Below are 16,250 nucleotides of genomic sequence, written 5' to 3'. Positions count from 1 at the left end.
CAGACTTGTCCAGAGTTATATTAACCCTTGTATATGTTTATATATGCAGCATCTGCTGCGTCTTTGGCTGGGCTTGTAGATTTGACATTGAACTCCTCATTTCAATCTCAACTTTAATAACGTGAGCATTACCACAGTGCAACAGAGCACCGATTCATCCCATAGCCGGGGCTGCCAGTGGCCCGTGCCAGATGCTTCAGAGGAGATTGCAGAGCATCATCATACAGCTAATTGGTGGGAACACGTCCTCCCGCTGCCAGCTGGTGTTCATCAGCTATGTGTCCTGCAGCACCAGGGCCTGATGAAAATAGCCACGCGTAGTGCTTCTTGCCTGCCTTCAATCAGAGGAGCACAAACACCAGTGAATGAAACCCCTCATATGCCAGGTATTGTGTTGTTGCTATCTGTTGATTGCCTGATGTCAGGGGACCGAGAGCCGTCATCCTTGATGGAGGTTCAGCAGTTACAATCACTGGATAGCATCAACACAGGACCCGACACATGAAGGGTTTTGTTCACTGATGCTCGTGCTCTCCTAATTCACCTTATGGACCAGGGCTTGTCAGGCAGTACCTGCGAGTGCAGGGTGAGCGGCTGGGCACCTGGGGCGGCAGGCGGGGGGGATGCCGGCACAGGTAGATAGAGAACGAAATACACAGTAAAATCAAAAGCAATTAAAGGACACAAAGCTGGGCAGAATGTGATAACGGCTGGAGCCTGTGCAGGGACAGGATTACAGACCTGGTAGCCTGGAGCTGGGCTGGACCTGCCTGTCTGTGGAAGATGAGCGCTTCCCCCTCCTCTACAGAGCAGCAGAAGCCATTCATGTAGCTGTCGAGGCCTTTTTTGAAAGTTAGAAAGGTTTTTGTTTTTTTTTTTTTGCCTCAATAACCTACAGCAGAGTCCTACAGGCTAATTATATGTTTCATTTTAAATCCTTTAATTTTTTTGTAGTTCAAATAGATAACTATGTTTTTCTCCCACATCTTTGATTCAGACAGATGATTTGCTTCATTAATTGATATGTGGAGGAGGGGGTCTAGAAATGAGCTATATTTATGCTTCAGAAATAATCTTTTCCCAACTGTGTTTTTTTTCTTCTGTGAATCCTCATATTTATTTCAAAATTATCCTGAAGTGGATGTCACCAACCTTTATCCAGAAGTCTTTTGCTGGATTAATTAGTCTATAATGAATCTACTTCTCATCCTCTTTGATCTCCAACTTTCAGGTTGGTGTCAGACTGCACCCAAAAATCTGCTGTCTATCCCCAGCTGTCAGTGTGAGGAGGAGGGCAGGGTGCTGGGGCTGCTTGCAAAAACCGACAGCTTGGCAGAGCTGGGATTTTGGTCACTGAGGTGAAAATGCATTTGGGAAGTGCTGCTTTCTTGTGGAGGAGCTGTTGGAAACCAGTGAGTTCAGAATGGAGCCATCCCAGAGTCCATCCTGGTCCCAGTCCAGACACTCTATTGGGTGGCACAAGCGTCTCTGTGCCAAACAACGACAGATTCACCTCCCAGTGGGGAGGGTTTTGTGTAGCTTTGTGACTTGGTGATAATTATTTCAGCTCTTCCTCTTCCTGGCCAGATGGAGAAACTTGTGAAGGTCCCAGACTACAAACCAGACACCTAAGCAAATCACGCTGTCACACTGTCATGCCACCAGCCAGGGTCTCATCTCCCTGGGGTGTTTTCCAGTGCTGCTTGCTTGCTGCTTTCTCCTTGGGTTGGTGGTTTTTTTTAACACACTTTGGTGAAAAACGGGTGTGAATCATTTTGCATGAGAAGCTTCTATTGCAAAAAGTGCTTTTTTTAGGAACACAGCATCTTTTTAAGTGAAATGCCAGAAATCGCACAAGCTGAAGCTGAAATGTGCTGGTTGCAACATTAGGTGCTAACAGTTGGCAAAGCTTGTGTCCCAGTGGCTAAAATACCAGAGAAAATGGCAGACAGCTCCTTGGCTTTTAAATTTGGGCTGTCTCACTTGTGTGACAGGAGGAGAGAGGGTAGGACTGGGCTCAGGCTGGTTGGTTGAGTGATTGACACATTTCACGGACAGCTTTTTATGGCACTCATCATGGTGATGCTCTGATTGCCTCTCCAGTTCTAATGAAGATCTGTAATGGGCCTGCAAGGTAGGAAAATATTATCTCTAATTTCCAGATGAGCCTGATCCACGTGGGTCCATTTGCTTGACATCACTGGCCTGTGTGATGGTGGCGATGGTGCCGTCCCATGCAGGTGGTGGTGCTGGTTCTCCTGGCCCCATGGTGCAGCTGGGCAGGGCTGGGGCTGGCCCCATGATAGCTCCTGGAGATACTCCCAAAGCCACCAAGAGACCCCTCCAGACCAGCAATGTTGTCAGCTGAGAAATGTAGAAAAAATGCCATGCCCACGTTGTTGGCTTTATCTCGAAATCTTCAAATCAAACCAATTGATGAGTTTTGGGGAGAATTGTCAGGGTTTTTTAGATCTTTTTCTTTAAGTTTTTTTTTTTTTTTTTTATAGAAATGTCTGCAGAAAGGGTACATAACGTTAGTAACAGTCTCAAGAAAACTGGGAGAGTTTGAAAAAAAAAGAACAGAAATGAATAGAATGTTTTGTGAGAGTAGATATATTTGATGCTGGCACTAGCTTGATGTAAGGTAGGGAGAAATGTTTTTGGAAACCATCATTTGTAATAAAATCTTTCATCTGACAGTTCATGTCAGCCTTCAGATCACCATAACGGCTGTGACCACTGGCTGCGTAGCCGGGCCATCTGCCGAAGCTTCAGACCCTGCCACCCCTTCCGCAGCGTGTTGGGGACATACTCGAGCATCAGCATCAAGTACGGGGCCCCCGGCTGTGGCACCGTGACGGACACTGCCTGCTCCCCCTTTCTTTGCTGCCTGTAAGTAGCTGCCAGCTGATGACAGACACAAATGGTTTATAGGCAGATTTGTAGAAAGGTGCGTTTTGTAGGTCAGTGCCACAATGAGGACAGCTGGGTCACTAGCTACCAAGATGAAGGATGAAGCCTCTGCTCTGGTTCCCTTTGACCCAAGCTGAGCAGCAAACTCAGCTTGCCCTCTGGGTGGAGAGGTGGCACATATGGATTTTGATAACTTTCTTCTGTTTAGAGGTCATTTTCCACTTTAAATATTCATGTTCTAAGGGACATTAAATAAATAATGCTGAACTTGTTAAGCTGAGCGGCTTTGCAACTTTTGCATTTTGTGTCTTGTTGGCAATTGAGAAGCAATGTGAGGCTTCTAAATACAGCCTGCCCTGCAGTTAGGGAAGGATTTGCTGTTCAGACCCTGTTATCTGCTAGCTGGGTATGCAGACGGGTCTGCAAAACTGGTGTCTCTGGTAGCTGCAGGCTGGTTTCCTCTTTGCGGGGCAGAAAAACAAGAGTGCTGCAAATGAACGGTCTGGTTGTGATCAGATGGAAGCCCCAGCCTGGGTCACTGTGGGTGGCAGTGGGGCATTGCCCTCGGCTGCCCGTGGCGTGGGGCAGGCAGGACGGCCCCGCTGTGGTCCCACCACTCCTCGCCTGCTCTGCGTGGGCTTTCGTAATGCGGATTTCAATGCATCGCCTGTAGGCTCTGCATTAGGTGACAATTTGGAAGGAATCCCTGTGGTTTGAGATTGAAAATAAATGGCCAGCACCTCTTATTTTATTTTTTTCCCTATTTGGTTGGTACTAGAATATCCCACAGTGTCTTGGGACTCGCAGTTCAATTCAGACACTCGTATTTGCAAAAGATAGTTAATGAATATGAGGTTTCAAGGTAGGCGCCTTTCAGTGACATGAAATTTATGCAGAGACAGTTATTATACCTTTTTCCCCCCATCTGCTTCAGAAGGAATATGAATCACCAGCTGAAGGCCTCCTGTATTTGTAAATCAGCTGAAACATAACAGTGATGTTGGGAAGTTTTACTGAGTTAACTGAGCTACTTCTCAATCTCAGAGCTTTACATAACCCCTTCTTAACGCACTGTTATTTCCTTTATAGATAGACTCATAAATTACTCCTGGTACACAAAATGTGTGGGAGGCTGCCTGTTTGCACAGCATGGGACCAAGACCTGCACATTCCAATATCGGCAGACAGCTGGAACGCAATCTGTGAAAAGGCACTCAGAGCCTCCAGGTCTATTAAATACAAACTTTGAACATCTACCGAGAATTTTATATCTTGCATTACATGGGTAATGCCAAAAAGAATAGGTGCAATACCCCTGGGACTTTGTCAATAAATGTCACAGCAGAATATCCAAAAAATCTTTCTTCTGCTGGTAGGTGGATTGGTGTGCACACAAGGGCTGTGGGGACATATGTGTGGTTATGCATGAACGTATAATTGTGTATAACTATATTTCAGGGAGGAAGATCAGCCTGTGATAGCTATATTTAATCTGGTATCCCATTTTGCACTGAACTCTAACCACACTGAGAGAATCAGGAAATATGTCGCTTTGGGTTCTGCAGTTGTTTTGCCGCAGTCCTATAAAATTACAATGTATACAGAACGCAAATTATCCTTTTCTGGAATTATTTGCTTCCTAATGTGGGGAAAACTTTCATTGTGGACAAAGTCACCATATTTGCTTCCAGCAGTGTGTCCAATTTGCACCCACAGTTTTTATAGACAAGTGAGGCCATAAGATGTAGCCTGATGGGCACAAAGGGAGCAGGGTCAGGATTGCTGAGCCCCATTGCAAAGCCTCCAGTTCAGCATCCTTGTTAGCGCCTTTTTTATCTTACTGGCTGAATTCTTCTGAAACGGAGTCTTCTTATTCTGAAATGTCGTCCAAGAGCCAACTCTTATGCCAAACCCTCCAGTGGCTTGTTTTACACTGCTTTTACCTTGCGTAGCTGCGCAGACGTTACTATTATGTTTCGTTTCCTGTTACTCACAGCCAGTAATCAAAATTTGGAAAAATACTTTACTTTGTCTTTAATCTAAAGGCCACCTCTTGATTAAGCTGTTTTTGAATACAAGCCAGATACGTTTCCAGCTGAGAATAAGGCCTAGGTATTCAGGCTAGTCATATGTCAGATTTGATTAATAGCATAATCCATTGGGCATGGAACTGATACACTAACATTTCAAAGCATCTCTGGATGCTAACGGGTTGTGGTCGTCTGCCATGCAGGAGCTGCTTGGCTGTACCTGGTTTTTGGAAAGAAAGAGTCTGATTATGAAAGAAGTAATGCCCCAGGTTTTATCATAGAATAGTTTGGGTTGGAAGGGACCCTTAAAGATCTAGTCCAGCGCCCTGCAATGAGCAGGGACATCTTCAGCTAGATCAGGTGGCTCAGAGTCCCCAAACTGACCTTGAATGATCCCAGGGATAGGGCATCTGCCACCTTCTCTAGGCAACCTGTACCAGTGTTTCACCACCTGCATTGAATAAAATCTCTTCCTTATATCTAGCCTGAAGCTACCCTCTTTTACTTCTGTTGGTTCTTTTAGTTCTTTTAGTTATGTTTCTTTTCATTATTTTAGTTATGTTGTGGTGTTGTCCAGAAGCTTATATTTGGAGGTGACTGCAGGGCTGCGTGTGGGCTGCACTGATGTGGATGTGGGCAGGGTGACCGGAGGCTGGGGGTGGTGGCTTGCAAGCACCCTTACTGTGCAAACATAGTCCCCAGCTTTTCAGGAGAAGGGACAGGTGAGTGAGATAGGTGAAACTCCCTTCCACACCCAAGCCAGCGTTTAGGCCATACAGAGAGCACCCGACCCAAGGAGCAGCAGCGGGAGCGGCTGTGCCGGTGGGAGCAGGGACCCCAGCCCGCCTGCTGCTGCACTCCACAGCAGGCACGGGCACGGAAGCCGTGTTACTGACACTGGCCTCAGGGAGCTGAAATATAACCAGCTGAGGAAACAAGTCAAATTCTCTGTACTTCTCCCAAGAAATCAGTTGTTTCTGGGATATCATTGTTCCTTTCAGGAATAAGGTGTGGTCAGGAGGGGAGTGATGCAAACCCAAACAATGTTCTCTGCATGGCTGTTTCAGAAGCAAAAAGCCTCCGGTGGGTTAGGGGGTGCTGGGAAGAAAGCCTGTTCTCTTGCTAGGCTTGCAGCCTGTTCATGTATGACATCATTTAAGTTGCACCAAGTTTTGCTGCCTTGGTGCATCCTTCGGTCACATGGGGATAAAAGCTTTTGCCTACAAGGTCCGTGGAAAATACTTTGGGATTTTGAATGGATAAGTGCCCAAAAAACTATTGCTGATTGCGCTGCTAAGGAATAAAATTTGGTTTAATAAGCAGGGATGAGGTAGCGTACTGTTTAAAACCACCAATTAGCAGAAGTACAACATGCAGTTGTATGGTTTGAGTTTGTTAGACACTCCTGCTAGAAATACTTGGTGAAGTTTTTCAGGGGCATAAGCTGTCATGAGACCTAAAATTCTTTTCTTGATTCTACTGGTAACTTTCTATTTTTATAGCCAAGGGGGGGGGGGGGAAACCCAACCCAAAAAAAAAAAAAAGAGATTAATGCATCTGTTTTATAACAAACTATCCAGGGTAGGAAAAAAAACCTTCTTACACTTTGCCTTTCAGTTCTGCAATAATAAATTAACTATCACAGTTTAAGATGCAATTGTTGTTCTTTTACGTCTCCAGACTAATGCATCGTGACACCTCAATTACATGAAATATGGACTGCTCCTCCTGCCCCCTCTCTTCTAGGTGAAAGCCTGGGACCGCATCATGGGAAGGATCACCAGCCGCCTGGGCTGGAGGTGGCCCATCTGTATGCCAGGGTGCCCCATGGTCCCTGCACCAACAGCAGGGAGGACACGGCATATCCATCCCCGCGCTGCTGCCAGACCTCCCTGTCCATGTCGCTGAAGGGGTAACGATTCTATTTGTGCTCCTGCTTACCTGCGGTCCTTAACAATTTAAAAAAAATAATATGAAGAGGGAGTTTGCAGAGCTACTGGACCAAAGCATGGTGACGTGTGGTCAGAAGTCGGGGTGCCCATGTGCTGCTGCCACAGATACTGCACAGGAGAACGGGAGAGTACGACCGACAGCTACTGTGAGCGTGGTGAAGAGAGCCTTCCAAAACAAGTGTGGAAGGACACTGGGAAAAAATTCTTCTATTTATTTATGTTGATGTCCCTGATAAAATTGCTTCCCACAAATGTTTTGTGACTGACACTGCCTAGCCCAGTAGCTGCAATAATCAAATCCTGGTAAGGCAATTTATCAAGTTGTGGGGTATTTTCTTTCTTTTTTTTTTTTTTTTCCCCCCAGGAGAAAACAGTTGCTTGTTCTTTTATTCCGCCACCCTGGGTCTGCATCCCAGCCACTCCCCTCCTCTGGTGTGCTCTGCCTTGGCCGGGGTGTGCTCTCCCAAACCATCTGCTTGCTGCAGCGTCGGTGAAGCCATCCTGAGCCACATGACTGCTTGAATCCAGGTCCCTGAGCAGAACTGCTGAGTTTGGATGCTTCCAGACTAGGGTAAAATTCCTCAGCCCATCTCCATGAAAACCTGATTATTGTCATTAAATACATACTGTGATACACAATGTCTCTGCAATGCTCCCCAATGAGCCCGTGCACCGAATGTAATGACTCCTACTGTAGCTCAATACTGTACTCCGCTGTTAAGACAGCACCACATGCTTGGCTCCTACTGCTGATGAGTGGTCTACAAAGCAGCCTGATGATTTTCTAAAGGTCTGAGATCATGGTAACACCATGAGAGTCACAAAAAAGAGATGTCTCCTTTCCTTCCCTCCCACTGCCTGCAAGGCTCATTTTGCAAACTGCAGCTGCTGAAAATGGGAAGCCAGCTAAAGCAGCATCACTGGGATGGCCTTACGGAGCTGGGATGCTGTAGCAGAAATAGGCAGGTCAAGGACAAACGTGCTGAGCTCCCAAAGCCATGCTTTGGTGGAATTCACTCTCCTGCTTGTAAGACAAGAGACCAAGGAGCTGGTGGTGATGCTCTGCTCTCCTGCCAGCATCACCAGGAACATGCATTCCCATGTGCTGCTGGTGCAGGCGAAGGCTGCCACCCCGCAGCACCCTGGCTGTGTCCATCCCTGGGCTCGGATAGGAACTGGGTGAGTAGCCGTTGGCCTTGGCCACCGGGTCGGTGTGTGAATCCCTTCCTGCCCCATCCAACCACTGCTGCCTCCTTTCTTGTTTGGCCCCTTAGGAATCTTAACAGAGCCCATAATATTTAATGGGTTCACTAGTGATAATGTCATTTTAAGTGACATAGCTGTGATAAATCGCTCCCACACATCACTGAATTCTGTTTCTAAATTTTTATGTATTTTTGATAGGCCAATTTATCCCTGCTGCAGCTCCAGCCCATGCAGTCAATGGCATTCCACTGGGGGTGAATTTTGTCTGTTATTTACAGTGTGTGCTTTTAAGCAGTGATTGGTGTGACAGTGTGATCTGTACAGCTGTCTTCCTGTATTTATTCTTTTGCCTATAAGGTTGATTTATACCAGCTCAAAAGAAAAAAAAAAAAAAAAAAAAAAAAAAGAAAAAAAAAGAAGGTGCGCATAGCTTTTCATGTGAATGACTTTAAATAACTGATTAACGATTATTATTAGCATGACTATAATGGAACGGGGTTTGCAAAGTTTATGGGCTTGGCTGAGCAATTGCATGTAAAGCTGTTGTGTGCCCCTCTCCAACTCTAAACCTTTCCTGAGTTTTTCTTTATAATTGGACTGTGCCCTCTGGGCTCTCTCTGACTTGACGTGCCTGACATGAGGTTGGCGGCGGGGCTGCCTGTGTGTGGGATGTCTGATGTTCACGTGTGCGAGGATGGCATCGCGCGGGTACCCGCTGGGAGTGAGGGGTGCTCTGCACCAGCCCACTCCTTCTGGGGAGATGAAAATCCCCCCTGCCGACAGACAGCAGTGGTGGTTTGTGGGCAGGGAGTGCTCAAGTGTTCTGCTTGAACTTGTATGGTACGCATCAGCTTTATTTTGCATGAATTTTATGAGCTTAATAATGGTGGCTCTCCAAGGCGGTATCCTTTCAGACTTGTGTGACATGAAAAGCCCCTAAAGCTCCGTTTATCAAACCAGCTCTCCGGGCCTATCTCTGCAGCTACAGCAGGTTGTGTCTTGCACCTTTGGGTCCCTTGTGGCTTATTTAGGGCTGCCCCAGGGGTCTCCTGGAGATTTTTGGAAGAGTGCAGTGCTGGGTTAACCCCCTCTGTTTGGCTTTGTGTTTCTTGTCTCCTCCTTGACTCGCAATAGCAGATTTCTGGTGGCCAGAAACACCTGCAAACAGCAAACCTCTACCCTCATGTGTCTGTGGGTCCTGGGAGAGCACAGGGACGGGCTCCTCACTGCTGGACCCTGTTGTGGAGAGCAGCACTATGAGCATCTCCTGCCCACCTGGCACTAACCTGCCCTGGGGTGTCAATTAGCATCAGTCAGACAGCAAACTCCCGACAGAGCAGCTGCCGCACAGTTAATGTTTTCCAGGACTGAGCCTTCTCGGTTGTTTATTCCAGCAGCTTATCCTGCTGGAGCTACCACCTGTGGTACCAAATAGGAGGAAGGATGGCTATGTTGTCATGAATACGTCATGAACACTTCGTGAACACCTTCTTGCCCTGAAAGAAGGAATTTCTGAGCCAGGAAATGCAATGTGTGTTTTTCTGAAGGTTTAACTTGTGTGTTTGGTTTTATGTGTTTGCAAAAGGATAACCAGAAGCAGCCTGCAGAGCGACACCAGAGGGGTTCAGTTTTCACTAAAGTTGTGCAACGCAGCCATCCAGCTAGAAGCACCCTTGCTGCTTGGTTGTCACATTTGTCCCTTTCAAAGTCCTGGGAAGGGAATAATACGTTGTTTTTTTTATAAGATGTCACCCCTTCAAAAGCAGTACAGGGTAAGGCAGAGTCTGAGAATATTAAGTATTATTATCGTTAATCACAGCTCAAGTAAACCTGCCTGAGAATCAGTTTTATTATTTATTCTCCTTTTCTCTAGTTTAGGTTCCCTGAGCAGGGTTTGATTAAAAACTGTTGCACCTCATTTTACTCACAAGGACTGATGTGCTGTGTTGCTGTCACCTGTCTGCAGCCAAAATAATGTGACACATCATGGAAGTGGTTGAATACTTGCTACTGGTTTTGATCTTCTTCAAAATATCATTTTCACTTTATATAGCTAGAGAATAGCTGGCCTCCTGCCGTTCCCATTCACATCTTATCCTTGAACAATGAGAAGAAAATCTGCCTGCAGTAAATGTTCAGTTTATGTTGGGGAATTTTTCCAATACAGAAAGAGAAAGGGAAATAAAGCAGCTTTATGAAATAATGGTGCCATTCTCAGATAAACATGGATATTTTTGCTGTTAACTTCATGAATAAGGGGGAGTAAGGAGGTCAGCTGCAGCTGAACTTGTGCCAGAACTGCTTGCCTATTCAAAGGTTTTGGGCTTTTAGGCTTTTTGAGATTTTTTTTTTTTTTTTAAAGACTTTTAACTCACGCAGGTTTTACCTTCCTGTATCTAAAAAGGGCAGATTTATTACAGGTGTAGCAGCATGTCTCTGGTATTTTGATAAATGTGGGTTCCCCAGGGGCTGAGGGATGCAAGCTCCCTGCAATTAGCAGCACGGGAGCGGGCAGCGCCGTGCGGGGCGAGGTGATTGGCAGGTGGCAGGCTCAGCACGGAGCCGGGCGAGGGGGACCTCATTGCTGTGGAATTGTTCGTATTTGTCACCGGTTTCAGTGGTGCCCAGGGAAACTTGCTGTTGAGCTGTCTGGCTGTTTCTAGCCCTGGGACCTTTTCCTGCTCACCTGCCTGCCCAGGCAGCGTTGATGTGCCAGCCCAGCAGCAGCTCTGCGGAGATGGGCATGCAAAGCAGGTTGCTTGCAAGTACTGTGGTTGTGTGAAACACGCATTCACTGGCATGACTCTGCAATGAAACATCAGCTCAAGTACTTTTTATTATTAATTTCAAGCTCCAGCTGCTGCCTTGAAGCGTTTTGTTTTGTCATTCTGAAAGTTGCTGCTCAGACCAAACAAAAAGGAAAGAAAAATGAAAGCAACCCCCCTAAAACTCATTAGTAACATAAAGTCTTGCAAGGATGGCTAACGGTGTCTAATAATCCATCAAGGTGGTTCATCTGTCAGCTATAAAAATATCATCCCTAGAAGTTTACTAAAGCTTTATAAGGTCTAAGTAGACTTTAGTGTTCACGGCAGCAGTGCTGTGATGGCAGTGTTCAGGAGGCATGGCGTGGCCAAAGAAAAGAGTGCAGTACCCACATCGTGCAGGAGCAGCACTGGGAGCGCTGGCCAGATGCATGTCAGCCCGGAGGATGGGGTCTCCTTCAGTCCCGGCTGCAGGGGAGACAAAGGCAGTCATGCCAGGGTATGCCACTTTGCCAGAGGAAATCAAAAAGCCCATCAGTGTGGCAGACTGTCAGCTGACCTAAGAGGTGGGATCTGCTGCAGGGGGTCCTTGTGTCTGGTTTCACACAGCATGGCTTCTTGTTCTGTTATTCTTGCAAAGCTTTGCCCAGTCGTCTCTATCGCACCAGTGTCATACTGGAGAGGATGAGGTATCTGCTGGGGATGTGGGGAGAGCGGGGACCAGCCCACCCACTTGCACCGGGCTTGCCAAAAGGCACTGGAGAGAAGCTGTAACCTTGCCTTGTCCTCTGCCGGTGCAGGCACTTTCCTCCCCAGCTGGGTTCTACCTCCTCAAAGCAGGGCAGCGAGCTGTGGGGTGGCTCCACGGGGGCTGGGGGTGAGCTGGGAACGCACACGCAGAGGGCACATGGGCGCCCAGGGGCTGCTGTGGTCGGGCCGTCGGCAATACACTCGTACTAAGGGCTTCATGGGCCATACATGACTATTCATCACTAGGAGATACTCTCTCAGCACCTCCTGCAATGTCTCAGTCACCTTCTCCACTCTTCCTTTCAGTGACTTTGCCCTCAACTAATCCATCATCTGGTCTGGCCCCTGGAAACAACACGTGCTGTATCTGCTGCTTTAAACTGCTGACCTTCAGGCTTTGCTTCCGCGACAGTGCCTGGTCCGCGTTGATCCCTTTTCCCTTTGGAGACTGCTGACACATTCTGGTTTTGAAACAGCTTCATATAAAACTAGAAGGAGGTCTTAAATCCAGATCAAGCTTAACACCCACTGCTGTTCCCCCATGCACCCAGTCTCTTCCCTCCTGCACGTTTTAAGCCATTCTTTTCACTCTGCTGCTTCATGGGGCTAATGAGTTTACCGCTGCTATTCCCTCTGACGAGGGGATGGGAACAGTCACACAATTACTGCAGAAGGCTTAGAAATATATGTAAGTGGTTTGGGTTTCCCTGTGAAATCTGAATTCAAATCCCCATTCTCAGTACAAAAAATAAAAGGGAAAAACACCAACACTGAAGAGCAACAACTTAAAAAAACCCACATCGTTCATAGGGAGTCTGAGGTTTTGCTGCCTTTTTCTCTAGATGGGAATGTTGTAGCATTGCCTACAGAGCCTTTCTTCTCTGCATTAGGCGAGCGAGGAGATTTCATTTCATACATCATTTACAATGGAGTGCGTCAAGAGCAGAGTTGGTGCATATTAACACGGGGATGTGGGGAAAGAGTTGGGTTCTTTGAAAGTTTCAAAGCATTTCCACTGAGGAGGGGAGCCTGGGCTGCTGATTCCCTTTCACTCTGTTGTAGAAGCTGTGTGAACCAAAAGCCCATGAAATGGAAAGAGGAGAACAAAGGCACTGAAAGGCCTGTAATGTGCCAGCGTTAGTGGGAGCTGGAGTAGCGTGGGGATGGTGTAGCAGCCAGCCCTGTAAGTGTCAAGAAACACTTCCATCTCTTATTGCTCTCCTAACTGCCTCCTGCCTTCCATTATATTCACAGAGGAGTGAGTTCAAGGTCGTCCCTGTACTTAGCAAGAGTGTTCATGGACTGGGAGAACCTGAGGAAGATGTCCATCCTTCTCCTTCCCTCCCAGCCCATCTGGCCAGCAGCTGTCCATGATCAGGCTTTGTTGCCACGTGCTTTACTTTAAGCTAAGTCTTTAGATCACTACATAACGGCCACCCCGCGTATTGATTAAAAAGTCTTTTCATTAATTGTTTTAACAATTGATGTTCTTTTTAAAATATGTTTAGGTTGTTTTTGATTTCCTTCTGGATTTTGAAGCCATAAGATGTACTTGAGAAAAGTGGAAACGGTAAGTCACTATGAGCTCTAAAACTAAATCCAGGGAAGCTGATGTTGCCTCATCACAGGACTCTAGGGGCTAGAACTTTCTGGAGAACACCAGGCACCACAAAACTTGCTATAAAAATTATGAGACTGAGAGTGACATGGTCATATCTTGTCCCTTCCCTTGTTTCTGCGGGGTTTCCCTCTGTGCAGAAGCTGCACAGGCCACCCTGCAAGAGGGAAGAGGACAGTCCCTGATGTCTTGTGATGTCTGTGCCAACCTCTTACCACCTTCCTCGTGGCTGGAGAGAGCCACTGGGCAGGGGTACATGAAAAAAATCCTCTCTGCATGCTATCCCTTGCCTTTTCTATGGAAGACCACCTAAGGGGTCTTGAATTTTGGATAGAAGTGTCTGGCAGAGAGCTTTAGGAATAATGCCAGCATAAAGGGCATCTTCTAGGACTGTTGCACTGGGAACACAATGATTATCTTATCTGCCTGATGCTGCTCTTCCACGTACACAGTTGTAGGTCAAGGGATTGGGAAGAGATTTAAATAGGAGTTCCCATGGCTCCTGAAATTAATACAAAGGCTTACTTGGCTGACATTAATATAAAGCCTTTCTTGGCTGTTATAAAATTCACCACATTCCATTCTGGTGGGTCACCTTAGTGCTATCTGATCAGAGGCAGTGCAGAAACAGCAGCAAAAATGCCCACCATGTCGGGGAGCTTCCACCTGGCTTCAGACACTTTTGGGTTTGTTCAGTAATTGATGTTGCACAGAGATGTTTCCCTGGATTTAGAAAGTTTATTTTCAATTAAACTGTTGACTGGTACTTGCTCAGACTCTGTTCCAGAACTAGTGATGGATTTAAGTCACTCAGGAGACAATTCAGCTCACTCCAGGTGACTTCTACAAGGTTAGAGAAACAAAAAAAAGCATGCCGGGTTTCTGTCAGCTGTAAGCTTTGCCCTGTTAGAGTTAGTGAATGGAAACTTTTCCCATCCCTCCTCCATGACTGCGCTCGAGACTCCACAATCTATTTTCTCTCACTCTTCACCTCTTCTCCTTTATATTGGCTGCTTTGCACCAAAAGCCCCATAGTTACATGCACTTTGACACTTGCTTTTCAAAATGCCTGATTGTGGAGTTCTGCCAATACCAGCAATTGATCTGGTGCCACAGACCAGCTTAATTATTCAAGGTCAGTCTCTCTCTGTCTCTTCTTGTCCAGGGAGCAGCAGCTATGGGGAATAAAACTTGAACAGTCTTTAAATTTTAATCATAAACTTCAGTAAGTCACAGATTTGTTTTGCTGTATGTGGGTTTTTTCTATTGTACTTCTTGCAACTTCTCCAGCATCACCACTCGGAGCATGTCTTTATTGCTTGGTACAACAGTGTGCTTTTGTAAAGCACAGTATTTTACACTGCTATTTAAAATGCATAAGTTGTGTGATCTAAGCAGTTTCCAGTTCACTTTTGAGCTCCTGTAAAACGTATCCCTTAAGGCAGTTCAGCTGAGCAGCTAAGAAGGTGAGGGTATTGGAGGTTGTGAAATGGCTTGTCTGCTAATTCTTTCTATGTGCATCTCCTCAGATAAATCTCCTGTGACCTCCTACTACAAGCAGAACATTAGTTAAGTATCTTCTTGGTAATGGAGTATCCTGGACCTGATCTTATATTATATTAAGGACCCTTCACGCTATCTGGGAACACGCTGGCCTTCAGGAAAGGTAGGAAAGGTGTCCCTGAATGCACATGATGTGCAAGTAACCTCACTGAACAGTGCTGGACTGACGCAAAGGCTCTGGTGTTCAGCCCTGCTGTGGGTCACAGGCAGAGTCGGGCTCGAGGCTTGTCAGGTTGCACCACGTTAGGCGTCTGCTAGTGCACGTGAGGGATAAGAAGGAACAAGACCCATTTACAGCAACCTTGGGGATGCTGGGATTTTCATCCGCCTCACCCAATTGGAAAACAAAGAAGCCTTTGAACCCCTCAGTCCATTCCTGAAGTGACTCTGAGAGCTGACAGAGTCTGAGGGATTGTTGTAAGTTTAATAGTAAATCCTTATAATAATTATTCTATATTATAGAAAAATTATTAAAAAAAATAAGAAAACCTGAAAAAGAAGACCTGGAAATGGTTTTTAAAATGACTAATAATAACACATCCTAACAGGATGGGGCAATAGTGCAAGGATGCAGGAGGCACAATCACCTCTGTCTCACTGGGATCGTGGGAAGAGGAGCTGCGGGAAAGTGAGGAAGCTTGGGTTGCTGCACAAGGGAGAGGGCACACTGGCAATGGGAGACCAAGCCTCCTGCAGTCCCTGCCACAGCTCCTGTGCTTGGGAGAGAACCTGGGGACGGCAGTGCCAGGGCCATGCCCACCGGGCCCGCACAGAGCTCTGCAGAGGTGCAGGTGGGGAGCGAAGGTGACCGGTGCTGAGAGGCAACGGCACGGTGACGGCTGGGGCTCGGTGTGTTGGGGACACCAGCCTGGCCACCGCTGGCTACGCGGTGCTGCCAGCTGGCGGGCCCCGAGGGGTGACATTTCTTACACATTTTTCGAGGGGAAATAAAGCCCGGCAATCTTTGCTAATTTTAAAACTTTTGGCATGATTACAGTATCTCTGGTTTACAGCACCCAGCCATTAGTGAAAAGCACTATGCAAGTCAATTAATGATAATGTCTCTTTCCTTGAGATAAAATAGTTCATTGTTACAAACCAGCCGGGATGCACGGAGAGGCGAGCTGCATGTTGCCCTTGATGGTGCAGGATGAATAGAAGAGCAGATTCGCTTTCTTCCGGTGCAGTTGCTGGCTTTGTTGCAGATTTAAAGCAGCACTGTTTGAAGCTTTGCCTCTATAGCTGTGTTATGCTGTCCTCCTTTGTAATGAAAACTTCTCCTTTTTCATCATTTTTAATTTCAAAGCCTGTAGGGGTTAGCTTCCTCAAGGCTACATCTTGGCCTATGAAGAACGGAGTCTCTAGCTCTGCTCTTCCTCGCCAACCCGATGGCCAAGGCTAGTTGGCTTTCACCTTCTATAACAATAGTTTATAGCTCTTGGCTGGTGTTTAC

The 16,250-nt window shown here is 46.6% G+C and overlaps 1 protein-coding gene across 2 annotated transcripts in view; it reads right to left on the bottom strand.

Moving 5' to 3' along the window:
* LOC308053996 (uncharacterized protein) overlaps positions 1-16,250 on the bottom strand; it is a 295,467-nt gene that overhangs the window by 30,694 nt on the left and 248,523 nt on the right. Inside the window, exon 1 of one of the 2 annotated variants that reach the window (XM_080366084.1) lies at positions 15,897-15,973. The exons of the other annotated variant lie outside the window; for it this stretch is intronic. Within the exon in view, the coding sequence (XP_080222210.1) occupies positions 15,897-15,927 (31 nt within the window). The 5' untranslated portion in view covers positions 15,928-15,973. Of the gene's footprint in view, positions 1-15,896; positions 15,974-16,250 lie in introns of those variants that run through there. 2 annotated transcript variants of the gene reach the window in all.

This window comes from Falco punctatus, assembly GCF_963210335.1.
Source record: "Falco punctatus genome assembly, chromosome: 15".
NCBI lineage: Eukaryota > Metazoa > Chordata > Aves > Falconiformes > Falconidae > Falco > Falco punctatus.
Note: the sequence above shows the minus strand (reverse complement) of the source record. Positions and strands in the feature narration are given on the sequence as shown.